The sequence below is a fragment of the Drosophila gunungcola genome, assembly GCF_025200985.1.
Source record: "Drosophila gunungcola strain Sukarami chromosome 3L unlocalized genomic scaffold, Dgunungcola_SK_2 000002F, whole genome shotgun sequence".
In the NCBI taxonomy this organism is placed as follows: Eukaryota; Metazoa; Arthropoda; class Insecta; order Diptera; family Drosophilidae; genus Drosophila; species Drosophila gunungcola.
This window is the reverse complement of record NW_026453178.1, coordinates 1,995,806-2,017,318: the sequence shown is the minus strand read 5'-3', so window position 1 is coordinate 2,017,318 and position 21,513 is coordinate 1,995,806. Positions and strand designations below refer to the sequence as shown.

Genomic DNA, 21,513 nt, shown 5'->3' with positions numbered 1-21,513 from the left:
TTAGATTCTGACATTTTTCATCAACTTTTCGGTCACGTCACGGAGGAGGCCTAAGTGATTGAGTGTGTGAGTGTGGTGTTGGCCACCAACCGTAATTTGTTGTTGGGCCACAACCAAACAGCAGGAACATCGAGTGCGTGACTGTGTCGGCCATTTAGTGGCAGAAACTTCGATGAGCCATTAAATCGGCATGGGGGAAAAACAATGCCAATCTCCCAGCGGTTGCCACCACTTCAAGCTTAATATTCCTGATAATTTCGTTAATTTGATTCGCCAAAACAAATGGATTTTTATGATGATTGCAGGGTTTCCATTTCCCAGCGGGAATCCGCTATTAATTTGAAATCTGTCGCTCAGCCACAAATCAATCAATGCAAAACACAAACCCATTCCCGATCCCATCCGATGTCAAATCAAACTGTCACTGTGCTGCGGTTTCAGCCCCCGTTATTCGATATTTATTGTCTGCCAATTCAGTTGGAAGCATATTAATCAAACGCCTTCAGACGTCCTTAGACTCATTATAAATTCAGTATGAATCCCCCGTCAAGATATACAGCGTCTTGACAACCGAATACGAGTGGCAACGGACCAACGGAGCAACGGAGCAACAGAGAAATCTTGATGGCAATTCAATCGTTGACCTACTTTCCTTGGACACAGCACACACATTATTCGATGGCGACGGGTTGAGGATTGGTTCGATGCTAGGGCCATTATAGGAGGTTCACCCGTGCGTTGGGGATTTTCCTTTTCATGCCAGACTCTCCTAATTGCAGTTTCCACATAATCATCATCATCATTGATTTGTAGCTATTTTTGGACAACTTTTTTATGGAAAAACTTTTCGATTGGTGTCACCAGAAGATGAAATAAAGATAACGTAAGCAGTATATGAGGGCGTAAGTTTGGTTGATATGGAAACAACAATTTTGAATGTTAAATGCTAAAGTTAATATGGAAATTGTGATATTATGAAATGAAAGATGGACCCATTTGAATAGAAACACTTCAGTTTTGGTGTAAATTATTTCACTTTTATTGAACTCTCTTTGCTTTGTGGCTATGGGCCTTTCAGATGATTACAATTCTTTGCTGCTTTTGCTGCTGCTTAGGTAAATAGTTATTAATAAGTAGATGCTGCTGTATATATATTTGTATATTAATGCTGATATTGTTCTGTATAATCCTTCAACTTTTATTGCTTTGGCTTGCGATTCAATGCGTTTGCATTCATATATATAGTATATATAGTTAGGCCTTGGTTTGCATTTTACTTAATATTTTTCTCTATAAACTGTAAATGTCTATAACGGCTAAAGTAATGTATATGTTGAATACTTTTAAGTCAGTTTCGCGGCTTTGTTAGACTTGCTATATATATCATCTACATCTGAACTCTACTTACTGGAGTGCTGGTTTATTATATTTTGGAATGTGTTAATTCTTTTTGGCAAATTAGTTTTATTAGAATAAAGAGTCTTAAAATAAATAATTTAAGTTTTTTAGGACATTTTTTGGCTGATTTTCTTAGGATTGCGAAACATAGATAAATGCCTGACAAATTTTGATCCCATTTAACATTTAAAAAGGAAATTTATTTTAACTTATCATATACTTTTTAAGTGATTTTCTCTTGGAACAAATGTTTATTATGTGAATCTTCTTTTGCTTTGACTTTTTGATAAAGGCACGAATTGTATAAGAATTTATACAAAAAGGAAATCTATGGTGACTTTTCCAATCAATTCAATCAAACTTCTTAATTTCTTCTTAATTTTGTTTTGCGTTTACAGTCTTTGGTATGCGTGTAATGATCTTGATCTAACATCAAAGCGGTGACAAATGTGTGTATATAGGCTCTATATCTGACAAACTCTACGCATCTACGATTTAATTTATATATTAAGTGCAAAAGTTATTCAAATTTTTATAAAACTTTATCATGTAAGTTTGTTAGAGCTTTTCCAATTATGCCGATGTTTTGTTGAAGACTTTTGGATATAATGGACTTGGAAAGGAAATAGTTAATGGGAGGATAAGGGTAAGGATTACGATTGTTGTATCACAGATTTTGAAATGAATTTCAGGGAGCTGATGATGATTTTTTCAAGGGGTAATTAATTTCTTAGGCCTCTGCAATAAGAATTAATTGCAATTCCTTAAAGATGTTCTTAACTTATCGTAAGGATTTTAAGGTTCTTACAATTATAATATCTTGGTATAGGTTGTATTCGAATGTAATCTAAAAAAAATTAAAAACCTTAGGAAACTATTAAATTTGAGGTTTGTGTTTTGTTTGTTGCTTAAAACTAAAGTTTGAATTAAGTTTAAAGTTGGTTTTTTTTGGGATAACTGAAATATAAATAAGTGAACTGACTTTGTGGTTGATGTTTAATAAATAAATACTATTTAATAACATAAAAGTATTTGATGGTTGGTCAATAAATTATAAAAATTTATTGGTGATAATGGAGAAAACCAAAATTTACCTTACCCTTAAAATATAATTCAAAATAATGTTAATGGATTTCAAAAATAAGATAACTGGGTAAAAAAATTGATTGCCTAATTAGCTGATTAAGTGCATCCTGATACTGAGCTTACTTTTGCCGGATATCTTTGTTTATTTATGCCTTAGTTGGAGATCCTTAGCGCCTGGCATACTGACAGCAGACGGAGCTGCGCGGCACTCGCTGCGTCGGCAGACCGGACATTCCTTTGAGATATGTGTAGGAGACGGGCTGCCGCAGGATCCTTTGCGGCGGCGGCTTCACCTTGCTTTTGGACGACGAACTGCTGGTCGATGATGATGATGACCTGCCCGCTGGGTGGTGGTGATGATGTTGTTGTTGCTGCTGCAAATGCTGCTGCTTGTGCAGCTCCACATTTGAGGCGGATTTGAGAGCCGACTTGAGGGGCAGTGCTGTTGGGGGTGGCGGCGGCGGAGGCGGGGGGGAGGGTCCGCTGCAGGATAGCGAACGCGAGGTCAGCGAAAGGCTCTCGAAGGCGCGACGCAACGAGGAGGTGGAGCGCCGGTGCAGACGCGAGAAACTGGCCCGGCTAATCGGCTTCTTCTTTGATTGCAGTGGCTGTTGTGACTGCTGCTGATGGTGCTGCTGCTGCAGTTGCTCCTGCTGCTCCTCGATGTCCAGCGTGCTGCTCGTCTCGCTGGAGGCACACGACATGGACATCAGCTCGAGTCGCGACTGGTGAGCGGCGCTGAGGCCACGCCCCGAGGAGCACGAGTCGGTCGATGAACTGTGCGCGTCCTCCTCTTGGAGCGTCGTCGTGACCCCGGCTCCTCTGGCTGTTGCAACGCTGGCTGCGTCATCCGACTGAACTAGGTCATCCTGCGACCTCAGGCCGAAGCGGCGGCTCAGCTGCCGAAAGAAGCCCAGATTGCGTTCGTAGCGGGGTGTGGGCGAAACGCTGAGGCTGCCGCCCGGCGAGGGTGTGTTGTTGTGGCCCACCACCTCCAGTTTCGACTGGCTGCCGCTGCCGCTGACGCTGCTGCTCGTATTATTGTTGTTGTTCAGGCTGCCATTGCTGGCGGTCTTGTGAGGCAAGTGCTGCTGCTCATCGGCAAAGCAGACATGAGGAGTGCCCATCTCTGTTCTTCGTTATTTTAGGCAACCACCCACCTCATCAAAGGCCACTCAGGCGTATGAGTAATTTCCTTATTACCAGGCAACTGACACCCGTGCGTATGCGTAATTTCCTTAATAAGAGTGCAGTCAGTGCTTATGACTTAATTCGTAGTTTCCTTTGCTGCCCACCATGCGTATGCGTAATTTCGCTGGTGCGTATGAGTAATCTCTTTGTTTGTGAGGACACTGCAAATGGCTGCACTTCCGCTTCCGGTCAAATACTCTCCGCTTCCTTTGTTATTCCAACCGGTGTCTTTGTCCACTGTGTTTACCTTTCCTTTATCCAGCGAGAGTAAGAGAGAACCGACTGGGCACGTTGTCCTGCCGCTTGTGAGTCGGCAAATCGGAGGCCGCTGGCTTTTATAGCCTCGCCCGGCAATCTGCAAAGTTTCCATCGGAGAGAGCGTACGAGAGCGCTTAGAGAGAGTGAATGAGAGAGAGAGAGAGCGGGTGCCTGTGCAGAGGTCCACCTCCCTGCCCGACCGCCGCCCCTGCTCCTTTCCGCATCCTTTGTTCCTGCATTGTTGCCTAATAATAAAACGGGAAGCGAATTTTGTTTACCGCCGTTGGTTTGTTTTGTTTTTTGTTTCTTGTTTGCACTCTCCCACGGTAGCTTGTGCCGCTGGCCGCCAGGTGGTGTCAATGCACGCACTCGGGGAATCAGTTTTAGAAACTTCGAGGTGGTCATATACCCAGTATTTTACCGGCGATATAGTGCATTCAAGAAACTAAAGAACTATATTATTTAAGGCTCCAGAATTATAATAAAATAATTGCATTCAACTGCGGTGTTCATATTAGGTACATTAGGTAAAAACAATTTAACTTTTGAACAATTTGGTTAGGCTAAACAGCTGTATGCATAAGCTTATTTCAAAATAACTTACCAGCAATATTTAACCTTTGTAAAGCAAAGAAAATTATAATCCAATTTTGAACATCCATTTTAGTTGCGCACATGTGACACACATTATCGAACTGGTGGCATTTAGGTGGATTGCCCTTAGGATATCAGCATTACTATGTCTAAAAACTATAACTATAATGACCTACTCTATTTACTCAACCGCGTAAGTCATTCAAGGATACAGGACACTGACGGCGATTCAAAATTACGTTTCTTAAATTAATTATTTTAGTTGTGATAAGCTTGTAATTCTTAAGAATTCATAAAGTGTTGTATTTTAAAAAATCATGAACCTAACGTGTTTTTTAAGATTAAAATGAAGGAGCTGAATACCACTTAGCTCATCAAACGCAGTGTAAGCCATCTGATATTCCGAAAAGAATTTTACTCCCTTTAATTGTTTTTCTTTCTCTCCCCACAGAGCCATCAATTATTAATCAGCCAGACGTTTTCATTTCACTTTGTTCCGTTTGACTTTCTTGGTTGATTTAATTTGCTATTGTCGAAAATAGCATGAGGGGCTTGATGGTGCTGATTTTTGAGAGGCCTGTGCTTGATTTGCCTAAAAATATCCTTGGCACTGACAGTTTTCAAGAGCTATAAGCAGGGTCCCTTAAGAAACCAAGAGGCTTGGCCCAAAAGCAATATTTTAGCAAAATTTCACCTCACTTAAGTTGAGGGCCGAAAATAGATTCGGGCTGTTTGGTCCCTTTTTTGTTGCTTTTTATTTAATTGCGCCCAAAATTGATTTTAATGCGCCATAAATAAAGCCGAATGCCAATTTTGTGTGAACGCATTTTAAGGCAGGCTAAGACGGCGACGGCTTAATAAAGTCCTTTGTTTTGACTTTGAGATAATAAAGTGGGAGGGTATGAAGTCCCGAAAGATGGGGCGTATTAAAAGCTAGGAATCAGGAGGTGGCGACACCGTTTGGATTTCCCCACTCCCCCTTGAAAAACCATGAACATCTAATTAGAGGCGCAATTGTTGACACCGACTGACGTCAGAGCGACCAGTGATTTTGTTTTGGCCAAAATGACACAACTCGGAATTCAATTTGGGATGCGATATGTAGGGAGTTGGGGGTCCATTGTCGCAGACTTGTTAAGCGCTTGTCGCATCTATTTGGAGGCGCATTAACTCATTTCGACTTAATCAAGTTTGTCAACAGATTAACGAATGAGCTTAACTGTTGTCCTGTCGGCGATTGATCCGGAATTTCAAATAGGCTTTGAACGTTTATAACTCTTCTGGTTAAGTGTTCAGTGAATTGTTAAGAAGAGTCAAACGAATTTTTGTCTTAAAAAGGGATTATTGTTTATCAGAAAATATGCAAGGTTTCTTGGAAATATAAAAATTTGTTATACTAATTTCAATGCCAATATTTTTTAAGCTTTATCTTTAGATTAAATATTTATAAATAAGTTTGTAACACATTAAATATAAAATACAAAACTATAAATGTATTAATAGATAAAATTCACTTTAAAATTAATTTTACTATTTGTTTTCAATTTTCGAATTTGTAAATTTAAAATACAATTTTGTAAATATGCAGCATATTTAATAAATGCTTTAGAATACTTTTTTCATTTAATTCCATTGGCTTTTCAATAAGTTTGTTGTTGTCGCTAAACTCTCGTTTTGTAAGATTCCTAGAACGTGTGCATGTTATCTTTGTATCTGACGCTTTTCATCGGAATTACCAGAAGCAAAATTCCCAATCATATCTCTTTCGTATTCATGTTACATATGTATTTATTAAAACGCAATTTACTTCCGAATAATCGGAAAGCACACATATGAAATTCATTTTATTACTGCGCCATAAAACTATTCGGATGGCAGAGAAATTTGTCTTCCTTTGTTTACAGAAATTTTGGGTTAAAGGCTTCTGTTTGTTTGCAGATAAATCATGCATTTTAATTTGATTTTTTAGGACAAACTGTGCCAAGGACAACCTTCCCTTTGAGCCAGGGGCTTGTTTATTATGGGTTTGCTATTATGAAAATGGGTTCAACGATACAATGACCTCGAAATGATTGCTTGGACATAGGACCTTCGGCGTCCTCGGCTTGAAGAACCTTAATAATTGAGGTGTCATCAAAATTTTAAACGTTTTCGTTTGTCACGCCCGCCAAGTGCAGCGGTGTCGATTAACGTCACACGGATATGCGCCAGTATGTCAAAACTGTAAGGTCGAGTCCTTCGGCGACTTGATTTTGAGGACTTTGCCTACATCATCAACAGCACCAAAGCGCCTCTGTTCCCAGGGAACAGTGTGCCGCAGACTGTCACCCAAACAAAAGGAGGCCACGTGCAGGTTGGGCTCTCTCTGGCAGGCTCTCCCACTATCCATCTTTCTCTCTCTCTCTCTCTCTCGCACTCTCTCTGGCGGCAGGAGCTTTTGCCTACGTTAACGGTGTCCTTAAGCTTTCGCTAAACCGTTACGAATCGAATCTCCTTGGCCAGTTAAATTCGGTTCATTCCCTTTGTTGTCCCATCACCTTGAATGCAATTAAAATTCGTTTTTTTTAGAGTCATGTATATTTTATTTTATTGACAACTAGACTTAAGTGGTAGATTATCTCTGTTCAGTTAGGATCTAAAAATATATAGGCTCTAAACATTTTCGCTAGGTTTTCATTATCATCTACTATACCATTTACATTTCATCATGATATTTCATTATTTAGAATAATTGGTTTTGTTTTTTAAAAAACTTCGATTTATTGGAGCGTGAATTATTGTAAAATGTTCCTCTATTAGTGTGTTCTTAAAGAATTTAGTTTTTCTCATTTTCTTTGTATAAATTCGTCAAATTCTGTTTTGGTTTAAATAGTCATTGAAATCAGTGCAAAGAATATTTTAAACTAGTTCAAAAGTGCAAAAATCGTTTTTATTTTAAAGTATAATATTACGGTTCAACTTAGGGCCTCCAAAATTGTATTTTAAAGAGCTACTTTCGAAAGATATGTGAGGGCTTCTAAATAACTTTTTGTTTTACTTTAAGCTAATACAATTATTTTTCGTTTGTAAACTGAAAGTCCCTAAATTAGCCGAAGACAATTAGATCATCTAGGGTGTATATCGTAGCACATTGATAGGTTTTTGATTTTCGGGGCTTAGCATTAGGTACACTTATTGGGCCCAGTTCGCCGACTGTTGGCGAACTCAGCTTGGACACATTTATAAAATATGCTCGCTGCTCATTTATATGGTAAACCCCCATATTTCCGTTTTCTCCACTCGAATCTCGGTTTTTCAGGCACTACTCGTACATCACTAGAAATTCCTAAGTATATTGTTCAAGACCCCCAACCAGCTTGCAGCTCTTCCGTGTTATTCCCTTACTTAAACCAATTCTGGTATTTGGTCTCCCATGCATCTAGTACATATGCTGCAGGGTGTAGGGATAGCAGACCGCATAGCTGGGCACTCGGGAATAGAGCCCCGACATGCCCTTCATGTAGACGTACTGGACTGGCGGCCGCAGGATGCTCTGCGGCTTCTTGTCCTTCTTGGCCGCCGGGCCACCGGATGACTTGGAGGAGTGACTGCTGCTGCTGCTGCTGTTGGAGTTGTTCGGAGACAGGGATTTCTTGGGCTGCCGCAGTGGAGTGCTGCTGCAGGACAGGGAGCGCATCGAGGCGTTTGCCGTGGGACTGGAGAAGTGCTGCAGCATGCGGCTCACCGATGAGGAGATGGAAATCCGGCTGAGATGCAGTCCCGGCGACTTGGCTGATGCGGCGGATGCGGATCGGGGTTTGCTGTTCTCGTTCTCGTCGTTGCCCAGCTCCACTTCGTCCTCCGCCTCGTTGCTGCTGCCCTCCTCGCTGGTGTCTTCCTCGAAGTGGAGCTGCGGATGCAGTTGCTCCATGGCGCTGCCGGGTCTGTAGACGGCCTCCACATAAATGTGGCCCTGCTGATCGTAGTAATCCAGTCCAGGCGAGTATCTGGAGCAAGCGGAGCCGCTTGAGGTCCCGGAAGTGTGTTCCAGGTCCAGCGAGGAGCCATTGATGGGACACTCGTGGCTGCCACGCTCGTAGCTCAAACTGAACGAGTCCGTGGAGCTGCTCCTGATATCCTCCTGGCTGCTGTAAACCGTCTCGTTCTGCTGGTTCTGATGGTGGAAATGTCGGCCCAAGTGCCTGCTGAGCAGCTGCAGCAAACTCCGGGAGCGCGACAGTTTCTTGGGCCCATTTCTGGGATGGCGATGCAGCTTCTCCTTTTGCTGCTGCTTGCCCAGATCCATGGAGGAACTGGCCGCCGAGCTGCCGCTGGAGCTCGACTTGGAGCCATTGTTGGGTGACAGAGTATCCATAGCGAATATTACTATTATTTTTCGGATTTATTAACTTCACTTTGTGGCACAGGCACAGTATCTTTCAGTTCTCTTTTTTTTGTGAGTTGCGAGTTCTGGCTATCAGTTTTGTTTAGTTTGTTTAGCTTCCAATTGAACGCGAACCGCTGAAGTGTCGATGAAGACTACCAGTGGCAGGCGTTTGGCACCCGCTTTTATACAGCAGCTCAATGTCGTGGCAGCCTCGCATCCTAACCTTCGCCCCACGAGGACATTTCCAGAGGACTTCGGCTTCGGTTCGCCAAGTTCGGCTGCTGCTCGGCCTGCCATACTGACACACACAACGGTGTCGGATGAACAGTGCCCCGTGTGCCGTCGAGAAGGACACACTGCGCTGCCACGAAGGAGAATTCCTTCCTGCTTGGCTGAGGACGAGAAAACCTGTTGCTCGCAACGGACTTTTCCACTCAACGTGACTGCTGATGCTTCCCCTTTGGGCCGGGCCAACAAAGCCAGCTAACAACACTTTGGTCGTCGCTGGTTGCACTTTTGAGTTTTTAGCATTGTTGTGCGTGATTGGGAACGTGATCCGTGCACGTCATTCACCCGTGCGACGGCGTTCGTGATGAACACTACCAGAAAACTGTAGTTAACTTGGGTAGATGGCCGCCAAAACGGGCTGGAGAACTTAGCCAAAGCCGTCAAAGCATTGGCTTCATTAACCAGAATTTACTCACTTGTTCATTCAGCCAAATATATTGCATTTCGCTTGATAATTACTTTATTTATAATATGTATGTGACATACTTTCGCTTAAAAAACTTTAAATAAAATCATTAAAGTAGGCATAAACAAGAAGGATTTTTTTAGTCTATAACACTTTTCAGCTTAATTTTACTTTAAATGGCTTTCTAATGGATTTGACTTACTATTAAGCATTATTATCAATTATATCAAAAACTAACTTTAAAACTCTTTAAAGCTTTTTATATAAAAGACAATAAGATAATAAATCCTGACTGATGAACATATTGTTTATTATTTAAGATGTACGAAAGAGCCATAACACACTGCTTTACCAAAAACAAATTAATAAAAACACAATATTATTCTTGTTTTTAAAATAAAACAAATATTTTTTTTATTTTTTTAATATAAGTTGAATTAATAATATCAATAATCATAAAATAATAATGGAGTTTTTTAAAGGTTTTGATGCAACATTATAAATAAACATATCTACCGTTTGTTTTAATAACAGTAAAAATTGACCCCTTTGCCTGTTCAGCATCCACTATCAAGACATCAAGACGTTCCCGTTTTCGTTCAGTGTAGAACATTTTAATATTTAACTGAAGACAGGAAAAGGCTAGTGTCGGGTCTCAAACATATCCACATGTGTCCAGAGTCACGAGTCGCCAAAAATGAGAAAGGATGAGATGATGGCCAGAAGTGCTCCTTTAATCCCTGCTAGTTGCTACAATTATGTGCTCAGTTCAACAGGTTGAATCTTATCGAGATTCAAGGTGATTTTGCACGTTTTGCAAACGCATTTCGGTTATGCAGAGCCCCCTGAAGACACAACAGCTATAAATAAAAATGACACCGCCGAGAGATTAGCATAATCAGCAGATCGAAAAGGTCCAGGCTTAAAATACTTTGGCTGAAATATTATTACACCCTCTACCGCTTTGTTGCATCCTGGGTACCAACATACATTAAGCTTTCTGTGCACACCAATCAAAGGGTTTTTGTGACAGGAAATCGAACATCCAGAATTTCAGGCACTGGGTCACCAGAGCTCCTGGGGATATGTCACGTACTCTACGCTACTCAACCAGAAGGCCATCTCCCACTATATTTGCATATATCAACCTGACCGAAACGGAAATATAAGGCTTAACAGTGCGTGCCGAGGAAAATAGTGAAAAGACTTTTGTATTGCATGATTTTTGCATCTATTTGCTGTGGCTTTTGGCTTTTACTCGCAATCAGAGCAGAAACGAGGATAGCGACAGGGCGCCAATGCCGACATCGAGGGCGCCATAGCGGTTCGCATACGGGTAGGGGTATCCGTAGGGGCCCGGACCGTTGTGGTAGTAGCCTCCGCCCGGATAGGTTCCTCCTCCGTAGTAGTAGGGCCCCGGCTGCGGTCCCAGGTACGGCTGATGATAGCTGACACCGAAGGAGACCACCGGCTTGGCCTTGGCGCAGGTGGTGGCCACCACCAGAAGTACTGCTAGCTGCAACGGGAGGAGCGGAATTTAGGATGGGAGTCCTGTGGAATAAAAGTGCTCGCCTACCCAAAGATAATTGCGCATTTTGTCTACAGCCTGCCAACTACGTCGTCCAGTGTCGTTTTCACTTTGAGCTCCGCTCTGCATTCCCAAAGACCTTTTATATCCCCCAGGTTGGGGGCCTTGAGTCCGGAGACTGGAGCCCACAGCCCAAAGCCTGTTTTCACATTGGGTAAACAACTTGCTGGGGGTCCACTCCCTGCAGCCCGTTCTAAATTCTGTTCATTATTTTGCCAGAAGCACGACGAAAAAAAATGTAAAGTATTAAAGTATATAAGCAACAAAATTAGTGATGGAATTGTACAAAAATAGCTTAGATATTGGTTAGTGTTCCAGCAAAATAGTCTTTGGGCAAAAATTCAATGTGACCAGCGCTACAAATTAAAGTATAAACTTGATTATTAAATTAAATTTAGCTTAAAATATTATTATTATTATTACTTAAACCTATAAAAGTTATTCTTGCAGTGTTTTTTCTTATTCCTGTGCAATGTAAGTTTGTTGTTCGAATAGATTTGCCTGCCTGGTCGACTGCGATTTCTTTAGCCATTAATTGGACATTGTAAAACCTTGAACTTGCAGATGCCGATGCAGATGTTGATAATATACCTCCAGCTCATTCTGCAGTAACAGGTTTTCCTGTCTGCCAGTCCAGGCAGATGATGGGCTTTAGTAAACAGATATTCTGGCCACCTTCCCTTCCACCAAATCAGCGGTTTCAGTTGACCACAGGAGTAACTTCTAATTAGCTTTGCATAATGAACACGAGCTCAGTCTGGTTTCGTAATCATCAATCATTTATCTGGATCACCAGTGAATACTCTGCAATTATTTGAAGATAATATAAGTTAATATAAGATAATGCTTAATATGTCTTTATAGCCAATCAGAAAAAATACACATTTTAAGCGAGTTTAAGAAATATCGATTATTAAAATCTTTTTTTTTACTAGTTAAAATAAGTAAAAATGTATTTCCTTGTTGAAGTATCTTACAAGTTTGAAATGTTTCTAAATGCGTTTATAATTAATTTTAATTTGCTTTCTTTTTGATTCTTATATGTGGTGCTTTATAATTTTGTTGAGCAATGCATATCATTTTTTAAATAAAATCACACTCATTGCAAATGCTTTAAAAACACATAAATAATATAATCGTTTTTTAACCATTCTCTTATTTTTAAAGGCAAAACCAAAATATATATCAAAACATTTCCGTAAAAGGAAGCGATATTATCAAATGGTAGTATATCTATATCCTTTATGATTCAACTACTTCTACTGGTCAAATTGTGTTATGCAAATGAAATTAAATAATTGTTTATTTATAGTGTGCGACAAAGCATATCAAACCCAACTTCCAAGGACATAGAAATGTCGTCAAAGCTGCCTAAGTGTTCATTATAAGCCCACGAAAAATGCCTACAGAGTATCAGTTGCCGCCGAGCAATCAAATGTTAATTAATGTGGGTGATTCGATTAGGATTTGGTTTCCGTCCCATGCATTTGCGTATGTTCCATTGGTGACGGCCATGTGACAGCCTAAAGTCACGTTCTCAAGTTCATTTCAAAATCCTTAAGGCACGCAGCAAAGTGCAAGAATTGCGGCATTCACTTTCCACACAGTTTACTCCTCGGTCACATTGCACTAACGCTGCTACGGCTTCTTTTTACTCCGGTGACGTACAACACGAGTCTTGATTTGTTGCCATTTTGAGATTCTGTGTAAATTTAGACAAGCCTCCCGGAGCATAGGTGAATAACTGAGGGCAAGGACGGGGCTATTCGATATAGCCAGCCATGGTCGGGGCATTATAACTGAACAATAGGAGGCCGAGTTCAACAGACAGCGGGTGAGCCAGGTCACTTGGTTTTTGAGGGAAGCTGGGAAGTAGGGAAGTTGTTTTCACAGACAGCTCAAAACAATGGCGTTTATCCAGTGGTGAACCCCTTCGATGAGGAGTGGTCGAACTTTATTCAAATTTCACGTGGTTACAATCGGCGTGATTATCACCTACGAAGGTTTGATGCTCTCCACCATCTAGTAGAGATACTCATAGGTCAGGGGTTTGTATTCGCTGCGATATTGCTGCTGGAACGAGTTGGGGGTCTCCACGCTGTGATACAGATGCGATTCGGCGGCGGCCGGTGCAATCAATCGGGAATAGGCCAAGGGCAGGACGGAAAAGGTCCTGGCAAAGGTGCCAGGATAATACCCATAAGTTGGGGTGTAGTAGTACACCTCGTGGCCCAAGGCCAGGCCAAGCAAACAGGCGAAGATTAGCTGGTTAACGAAATAGTCATGTAAAATTGTTGTTAGGTCACAATTGGTTTCCGATCTCACCAGCTTCATTTCTTTCGTTGCAGTTCCTTGTAGATCACCTATCCAACTGAATACCCATTCCTCGATGTTCCCGGCTTTTATAGCTGCCCACTCCCAGTCGGACCTTCACTTTGGCCGGTGGCCAAGGTCAAAGGCATTTGCCCAGAAGGCGGCAAATGAAAGAAGCCCTTAACTCCTTTTGAATGGGCCAGTTGCAATTGCAATTGCCAGCGGAACTCGTTCCCTGCCACTCAGAACCCAGATGCGAATCGGATGGTCGTGAGTCCGATGACAAGGCATGGAATCCAGCAACGCCGCTTGGGTTTTTGCAAAGGAACACCCAGCCGCCTACTCTTATTTCGCACCAAAGCCTTCTTTGCACTCAAAAAATCCAAAAAATTACATTTACGAATTTTATATAGTGGTTTTAAAATAAATTTTGAATTAATTTTAGACCTGTTGTTAGAATTTATAAATCTAACTAAAATTAAATATAAATGTATATTTATAAAATAGTTCGGTGAGTTTCAGTTCAGTGAAAAATTATTATTGAGAATTTATGAAGTCTTGAATAATCAAACCAAACCTTTTCATTAAAATTATAATTAATTTATACACAACTACTTGAAGCTAAAAATTTGTATATGTTTTTACTTGCTTTATTAATGTTAAAAAAAACTCAGACACATAAATTCATTTATAGTTTGAACTTTTTCATTAATTAGAAGTATTAAGTAAAAAAAATGACTGTAAGAGATTTAGGTATGATAATTACAAGTTTTTTAATTGCTTTTTATATGTCAATTAAAAACTCCTAAATAACTATAAAAAATTTTTAACATTTTCATTTAAACTTGAATTGAGTTTCCCTCAACAAATAAAAACTAAAATTGCTTTGAAGATTGAAGTTGTTTCATAGTAAATAAAACAAGAACTGATTTAATATGAACTACCTTTACCAAACTCAAGAGTTTCTCAATAAGTATGAACTAATTAGTTGAATACATACAATCGAAAAGTGTGGCCAACCTGTTGAGCTTCTACCTCTCAGTGGCTTTCCTCGAAGTGTATTTTCTATTTGTTGGTCTTCGTTAAGTCGCAAATGTTCGCAGCTCTTTGCAGTTTGTTTACTTCCTTTAATTTACTCTGGGACCGAAAATAAACAATTAAGTGCGTCCGGAATTGAGACGCACTTCCGGAGTTTTCCCGCCTTCTACGAGGAGGCTCTCAAGGTCAGGGTGGAAAAATAGAAAAAGTTTCCCTTTGTCTTGGCAGCAATGAAAACAAACTCCCACGCCGAAATCAATTAAATGAGTTTATTGTTTATTGTTCGTATTATGTATAATTCTAGTGAATGTATTTGCTATTTTGTATTTTTGTGGGTTGTTGATTTGTTTTTCGCCGGATATATTGCGTAGTTCAAGCCGGTGTTTTTTTTTTGGGCTCTGCGGTGCGTATTTGGCCATATCACAATAGCATTTGTGGTGCAGTGTTTCAGTGGGTGGGCAAGTGCAGTCACTCAACTGAGCTGGGAAATGTGAGCACTTCGCGTCCGCTTGGATTTCAAAGAGACTTTTAGGGTTTTGTGTATCGGACCAAGGTCGAGCAATTGCTGTGGCTTCTTGCCTTTTGGACCGCGTTATATAAGGCCGCAGAGCGCTCAAGCAGTCATCAAACCATCTTTTGGCAGCTTCTCAACGAGTTCAAGAAGTTTTGCAGTAATCAAAACCCTTTCAAAATGTTCAAGCTGGTAAGGATTTTCTGGCCTCGGGCTGAAAGGAGTTAATTAAGTGACCAACTTTTGCCGACACCTCCTCTTTCAGTTCGTTTTCCTCACCTTTTGCCTGGCTTTGAGCTGTGCCGCTCCCGGTCTGCTGCACTCGTCGCCCATCCTGACCAGCTCGTACCACAGTCTGCCCTCGGTGCGAGTGATCCAGCCCATCTGGACCACTTCGCACAGCGTTGTGCACCCCATCAGCTACGGTGGCTACGGACATGGTCATGGATATGGTTATGGTCATGGTCATGGCCATGGCTGGATCTAGGAGAACTCGTCTCACAAATGGGCATCCTCAAGCAGCCGACAGAGTAACTGTCGCCCGAAGCTATTCCCTGGAGTTTAGCCACCTCTTTGACGGACATGCCTCGAATAAAGTTCTGAAATTGGTTTGAAATTTATGTGTCATAATTTGCTTCTTTTGGGAGGGCTGTCGTGAGGGCTATTTAAGCCCCTGTTGTTGTCTTACTTTGCCTTAGTTTTCGTTCAGATTTACTCGAGAAATGTTTGCCGTAAGTACACTTGAGGAAAGTAGGCCAATAATATGCGTAAAAGAAATATTTAATCTCATTTAAAAAATGTCAAACAAATTTTTGTAAAGAAAACTAGAATGGCTATGATGATTTATTAAGAATTAGGTAAAAACGTTAAAGCTCTAACAAAGAAGCTTTTAGGAAAATTAAAATATAAGGTTTTCTTTGGAAAAAGTAAGAGTCTTAATTTATATATTTTAGGAATATTTAGGAAAAAGGAATTCTGTGGTCCAAAAATACAATAGCTAGTTTCTTTAAGCTTGTTAATAATGTATTTATTATATTAAATATAACAGAAATTAAAATTATAGCCTTTGTATATTTACTAATATTTTATGCCTATTTTTTTTTTTGTATTTGAACAGTTTATTTTCATTTGGTTACTCTTAATGAATGTGGTATGGTGCCAACCAATGTATATCCTGCTACCAACTCAAGTAGCCCGAAGTTTAGAATTGAACGAGGAAACTCTGTTCCAGGAACCAATTGAAGCCATTCCTTTAATGGAAGATCCCGCCAAAGTATACACACCTCACGACTTTTTCGGTGAAGTCCACAAATTCATTATCGGCGTACAACAGTTTGTGCAGCATCCACCGACTTCACTGTACAGTGCGTTCAACCAACTGCAGAGCAATGTCAAAAACAATCACCAGAAACAGAAGCCCGTGAAACACAAAGTGGTTCTTGACCCCTCTGGAAACATTTCATTCACCTTGGGCTGGTCAGCCAACTTGCAGGTGTTCAATAGCATCGGTTTCAGTAAGAGTCGCAGTCTTGTGAACTACAATGCATGGCCTAAGGGTTAACACAGCGATTGGCCAAATCAGTACAAAAATGTTAACATACTTCTGGGCTGGCAGCATGACATTACAATTAAAATTAAACTGCCGTTTATATAATACACAATAAATGCAACCCAATTGTTCGTATCGAGTTCTGGTTCTGTTTGTGATTTTCCGCTGATTACGTATACGCCAAGGTATCTAATTTTAAACGCCGCACGTTGCACTGTGTAAACGTTGTGTGTTGTATCCGGTTAGGAAAGCCTGCACACCTGGCAACATGTGTACGGGCCACGGATAATTATACTTCTGTATTATTAGTTTGCTACCTATTTACATACTAATTGTGTTTAATTAGCTTGCTATTGTGGTCCAATATTGGTCACGATTATCTTATAAATGCCTGAACATATTTATGCTGTCATTAAGCAGAGAGATAAGTCTCATTACATTTTATTGGGCATTTTTATTCTACAAAAATTTAAATTCAAGCTAAAAACCAATTTAAACTTTATTATATTATTAAAAGCTACAATTTCTTTAGCCATTTAATATTGACATTTCAAAAGTAATAAGACTTTAACAAATTTGGTATGTTCTACCGAAAAAGTTAGTTATTTTAATGACCTATAAATAATAAAATAATTCTACTAATACACTGAAAATATCTAACTTTTGATATTTACCATATCGTTCTAGATGGCCAAACGACTAAATGATTCAAAAAAATAAAAATTATTCCAATCAATAGTAAAATTAAGGAATTGTATGGCCAACATGCTATTGGCTATTGGTTAAATATCAAATTATTAAAACAATTGTTTTAAATATTATTCACTTATTACCGTAAGCTAAAAAATTTAGTTTAAGCAATTTTTAAATAAGTTTAATCGCATTTCTTATCGAGAAATAAATTTGTGTAAAAATGTGTGTTGATGACGTTTTTGAAGCTCCCACTTCTTCCCCCGAACACAAACCCTTTGTTTTTTACAGATTTAAAGACAAATGACTTCGTTTGTTTGCGAGTTTATTCAAATTTCATTGCGAGTGTCCATATATTTTTTGGTCCGACTTTGACGATTTGTCCCGAAATCTACTTCTTCAGCAGGAGGGGAGCGGTGTAGGCGGCGGCGTACGGCGATGTGTAGGCGGCGGCGTAGGGAGCGGCGTAGGAGGCGGTGTAGGCGGCGGTGTAGGGGGCGGCATAGGCGGCGGAGTACGGGGAGGCCACATAGGGAGACGCCACATACGGAGACGCCACGTACGGAGAGGCCACGTAGGGAGCGGAGTAGGCCAGAGGAGACACGATTCCGGGCTTGGCGGCCACACAGGCAAACAGAGCGAAGATTGCGACGGCGACGAACTTGAACATCTTGGGAGGATTGTTTATTTGGTTTTACTTGTCGGATTGAACAAATGCAACTGATGTCTGAAACAGTCCAGAGTCGTGGCTTTTATAGCCCCACAACCGAATGCCTGGCGACCTTGCAAGGTCTCCGGCCGAAAAACTAAACCATGTTGCTTAGGCCAGTCACGTAATACGCGCAGTTGGCTTTAGCGAACGCATTTAGGTACGACAACGAGTACTTTGGCTAATTAAATGATGGGCCAAGAAATATAACTGCTAAGCTTAAGTGCCAAGGCTAATTGTGGGTGGTGGTTCGGGTATAAAGAGTGGTGTTCATCCAGCACTTGTCATCAGTTTCGTTTGCCAGCAAATCAAAACAAGTCAATCCACCAAGATGTTCAAGTTCTTCGCCGTCGCCCTCTTCGCTCTGATTGCCTGTGTGGCTGGAAAGCCCGGAATCGTGGCTCCTCTGGCCTACTCCGCCCCTCTGGTGGCTGCTGCTCCGGCGGCTGCTGTCTACAGCCGGGAATACCATGGAAACTTCGCGGCTCCCTACGTGGCATCGCCCTATGTGGCCTCTCCCTATGTGGCTTCTCCTTATGTGGCGTCTCCATATGTTGCATCTCCCTATGTTGCATCTCCCTATGTGGCTGCTCCCTACACCGCTCCCCTGCTGCTGAAGAAGTAAAAATGACTATCAAGGTTTTACTGGAAACAAAAGGACAACCGAAATAAAGAAAAAAATAAAGGAATAAAAAAATTATATAAATCGAAAAAAAATTGTTTCTTTTGCAATAACATTTTATTTCAGGAAAGCTTCAAAAAAAATTGTATAAGTTTTTAAGCTATGTGTGACTGCCAAATTAATGGATCAAATTTACTTATTTGATTTATTATCATTTAAAAGAAATTGTAAACTGCTATAAAACGTTACTAAAAACGTTGGTAGACATAGTAAAATTCAAAAAAGCGTTATAGTTGTTGATATTTTACTGATCTGTCACTTGTTTTTTTCAAGGCCCTTAGTTATCAAAACTCGGAGGCATACAGGAAGTCAGATGGTGCAACGTCACTTTACAAAAAAAAATATGCAAGTATTTCTCCTCTTCCCTAACTGACATCTTATCAATTTCTTTTCCGCATTTTGCAATGCATATCTCAGTTCAGTATTTAACTAAGAAAAATATGTTTATTTAAAGATCATGGGAAGCAAGAACTTAATTATAGATACATGTTACATCTTATGTTTCTTATTTAAATGTACAATGTTTTTACTCACGAAATTTAGTTTAAGATATATTTATTATTTACTTGTTTCAAGTTTTTAATCAGTTTAATCATTTACTTGGCAAATAATGCGGCTAGGATTAATTTCACATATATTTGGGATCTAAAAAGCTTTGCAAATTTTATTGCCGATTTAGGAAACATTATATTTGAGGTTTCGGGTGATTACGATATATCAGCACTGCCCAGGGTGAGGTTAGCTTCCATGGTGGCATTGGAGTGGAAGACAATGCTGCTGCGATCGAATCGACCAGATCGACGATTTTTCAGATACCTGGGCGCTATAAGCGCCACAACGCCCACCAGTACCAGACCGCCCACTACGTAGGCGAACACCTGCATAAATGCCAGATGAAGTTCCAGATTCTTCGAATGCGATCCGAGTATATCCAGCTGCCTCGATTCCTCGGCGCTGAAGGAGGCATTTAACGGCAGTTGGGAATGATTGATGCAGGATACATCTCGGATGTGTGGAGTCTCCTCCAGATTGCTGTCCGGTTCGATATTCAGCACCACCGATTCTGCCAGCGAGGGCGAAATGAGCAGGTGGTGCAGATAGGAGCAATTGAAGCGGTTCCTCGAAACTCCCAATTTCTGAAGCTGGGGAAAGGCGTCCGAAAAGGTACGATTTCCTCGCAGCTCAGTCAGTCCATTGCCGTCAATCAGGAACTTTTTCAGATTAGTCAAATACGGCACAAACATATCCAGATTGAGGCTGGTCAAGTTGTTGAACGATAGATCCAGTTCTTCCAAGTACTTTTGCTTCGAAAACATTCCAAACTTGAGCTCTCGAATGCCAGTTCCTCGCAGATTCAATCCCCTAAGTCTCTTTAGCTGCGAAAATGTGCTGATATTGAGGGGACCAATGGGATTATACGACACATCCAGATAGAGCATATAGGTGATATTTGTGATGTTGGATATGCTGGTCAATCTGTTGGCACTCAAATCCAACGTTTCGATATGCATACTCTGGTGCAGATAAAGCTCCGAAATCTGATTATGACTGGCGCGAACAAATCGCGTTGCATTAATGGTCAAACTCGTCAGATTGTTATTATCCAAATGCAGCTGATGCACTATATTTTTCTCCGTCAACTGGAAGCTTTTCAACTCATTGTATGATAAGACTAGATTCTCCAAGCTAGCAGCATCGGCAAAAGTATCCGGATGGATGGAAACCAGCTGGTTGTTGCACAAATTCACCTCCTTGATGCGCCGCATATTGCGGAAAATCTCCGGTTGAATGCTGGTCAGTAGATTTCCCTCGAAGGATACTTTCTCCAAGTACTCATTATCCTTAAAAATGTCGCTGTCCAGCTCCTTCAACAGATTGCCGGTGAGAAAAATCTGACTTATGGTCTGCAGTCCACAGAAAGCATTCACGCTCAGCGTAGAAATTTCATTGTAGGAAAGGTCCAAACGCATCAGGACATTGGCTCCAATGAAAACAGACGTCTGAATGGAGGTCAGATTGTTGTAGGCCAGATTCAGATAGGTCAGATTGCTGGCCGCACTGAAGGCATTCCTGGTAAGCTCCAATATATTCGTATTCGAGACGTCCAGGGTCTTCAGATACGGAAACGTTTCGAACAGATGAAAGGGCATATATAACAGCGTTGATTCGTAGAACTTCATGAACTTGACCATATTGCCGGGGGGTATATTTTTGATCACGATGTTCTGACTATGAGTGACCGTAAATCCGGTGACTGTGCAAAAGGCCTCGTTCACGTCCATAAATCCCATGGAATCGTATTCGTCGCATCGTAAGGGTATATCTCCACCATTGGCCCTACAACCCGATATCGTTAGAATAAGGATAAGGATCACGTCGAGGATCCTGCGCGTTTTATTCATCTTCTTAACGAACCGCTCTCCTTCAATTAATATTGCAAACTGCTTGAATGCAATTTCGCCGACTGCACTCCAGCCTCCAATCAATTATGTTTTTAAATGTGTGCATATATTCGACTTTATCTGGCTCCCTTCATGATTGTCAGCTCTCAGTAGTCCAGCGCCGTATAGTGATAAAAATTGTCGGTATGCACTTTGTTTTGTTTTGTTTATACTCTTATAATGGGTATTTCTTAATATTAAGATAATGAGCTAACTTTACATTTCAGTTAATATGTAATAACATCTTTATCTTAATATTAAATAAATAACAGACCGAGCTGATATTACATAATTTACAAAACCGGACAAACAAGCAAAACTCAATTATCAATTATTATCAAAACTCGGATTTATTTGTAAATATTGAATGCTTAAATAGCAAACTATTGCAAATCTTTTAAAATT

General features: G+C 40.6%; 9 protein-coding genes across 9 annotated transcripts; 3 read left to right on the top strand and 6 right to left on the bottom strand.

Moving 5' to 3' along the window:
• Positions 1–1,041: 1,041 nt before the first annotated feature.
• LOC128257022 (ecdysone-induced protein 75B) lies at positions 1,042–3,966 on the bottom strand. The gene is made up of 2 exons (XM_052987818.1): positions 3,752–3,966; positions 1,042–3,721 (listed from the first exon to the last, which is right to left on the bottom strand). Exon 2 carries the CDS (start codon positions 3,609–3,611, stop codon positions 2,652–2,654), a length of 960 nt encoding a protein of 319 aa, XP_052843778.1. The 5' UTR covers positions 3,612–3,721; positions 3,752–3,966; the 3' UTR covers positions 1,042–2,651.
• Positions 3,967–7,146: 3,180 nt separating this feature from the next.
• LOC128257023 (uncharacterized) lies at positions 7,147–9,032 on the bottom strand. Its single transcript, XM_052987819.1, has one exon. It carries the CDS (start codon positions 8,879–8,881, stop codon positions 7,946–7,948), a length of 936 nt encoding a protein of 311 aa, XP_052843779.1. The 5' UTR covers positions 8,882–9,032; the 3' UTR covers positions 7,147–7,945.
• Positions 9,033–10,782: 1,750 nt separating this feature from the next.
• Positions 10,783–11,270, bottom strand: LOC128257055 (uncharacterized). Its single transcript, XM_052987857.1, has 2 exons — positions 11,164–11,270; positions 10,783–11,103 (listed from the first exon to the last, which is right to left on the bottom strand). Exons 1-2 carry the CDS (start codon positions 11,242–11,244, stop codon positions 10,852–10,854), a joined length of 333 nt encoding a protein of 110 aa, XP_052843817.1. The 5' UTR covers positions 11,245–11,270; the 3' UTR covers positions 10,783–10,851.
• Positions 11,271–13,112: 1,842 nt separating this feature from the next.
• LOC128257065 (uncharacterized) lies at positions 13,113–13,561 on the bottom strand. The gene is made up of 2 exons (XM_052987868.1): positions 13,501–13,561; positions 13,113–13,440 (listed from the first exon to the last, which is right to left on the bottom strand). The coding sequence occupies exons 1-2, from the start codon at positions 13,507–13,509 to the stop codon at positions 13,198–13,200; spliced, it is 252 nt and encodes an 83-aa protein (XP_052843828.1). The 5' UTR covers positions 13,510–13,561; the 3' UTR covers positions 13,113–13,197.
• Positions 13,562–15,081: 1,520 nt separating this feature from the next.
• LOC128257069 (homeobox protein caupolican) lies at positions 15,082–15,657 on the top strand. Its single transcript, XM_052987872.1, has 2 exons — positions 15,082–15,229; positions 15,303–15,657. Exons 1-2 carry the CDS (start codon positions 15,218–15,220, stop codon positions 15,522–15,524), a joined length of 234 nt encoding a protein of 77 aa, XP_052843832.1. The 5' UTR covers positions 15,082–15,217; the 3' UTR covers positions 15,525–15,657.
• A 90-nt stretch (positions 15,658–15,747) lies between these two features.
• LOC128257040 (uncharacterized) lies at positions 15,748–16,716 on the top strand. Its single transcript, XM_052987840.1, has 2 exons — positions 15,748–15,768; positions 16,155–16,716. Exons 1-2 carry the CDS (start codon positions 15,760–15,762, stop codon positions 16,596–16,598), a joined length of 453 nt encoding a protein of 150 aa, XP_052843800.1. The 5' UTR covers positions 15,748–15,759; the 3' UTR covers positions 16,599–16,716.
• An 868-nt stretch (positions 16,717–17,584) lies between these two features.
• LOC128257062 (vitelline membrane protein Vm26Ab) lies at positions 17,585–18,022 on the bottom strand. Its single transcript, XM_052987863.1, has one exon. It carries the CDS (start codon positions 17,944–17,946, stop codon positions 17,668–17,670), a length of 279 nt encoding a protein of 92 aa, XP_052843823.1. The 5' UTR covers positions 17,947–18,022; the 3' UTR covers positions 17,585–17,667.
• Positions 18,023–18,261: 239 nt separating this feature from the next.
• Positions 18,262–18,672, top strand: LOC128257058 (uncharacterized). The gene has a single exon (XM_052987860.1). The coding sequence runs from the start codon at positions 18,317–18,319 to the stop codon at positions 18,608–18,610; it is 294 nt and encodes a 97-aa protein (XP_052843820.1). The 5' UTR covers positions 18,262–18,316; the 3' UTR covers positions 18,611–18,672.
• Positions 18,673–19,091: 419 nt separating this feature from the next.
• Positions 19,092–21,136, bottom strand: LOC128257013 (toll-like receptor 6). Its single transcript, XM_052987806.1, has one exon. It carries the CDS (start codon positions 21,067–21,069, stop codon positions 19,375–19,377), a length of 1,695 nt encoding a protein of 564 aa, XP_052843766.1. The 5' UTR covers positions 21,070–21,136; the 3' UTR covers positions 19,092–19,374.
• Between the last annotated feature and the right edge of the window lie 377 nt (positions 21,137–21,513).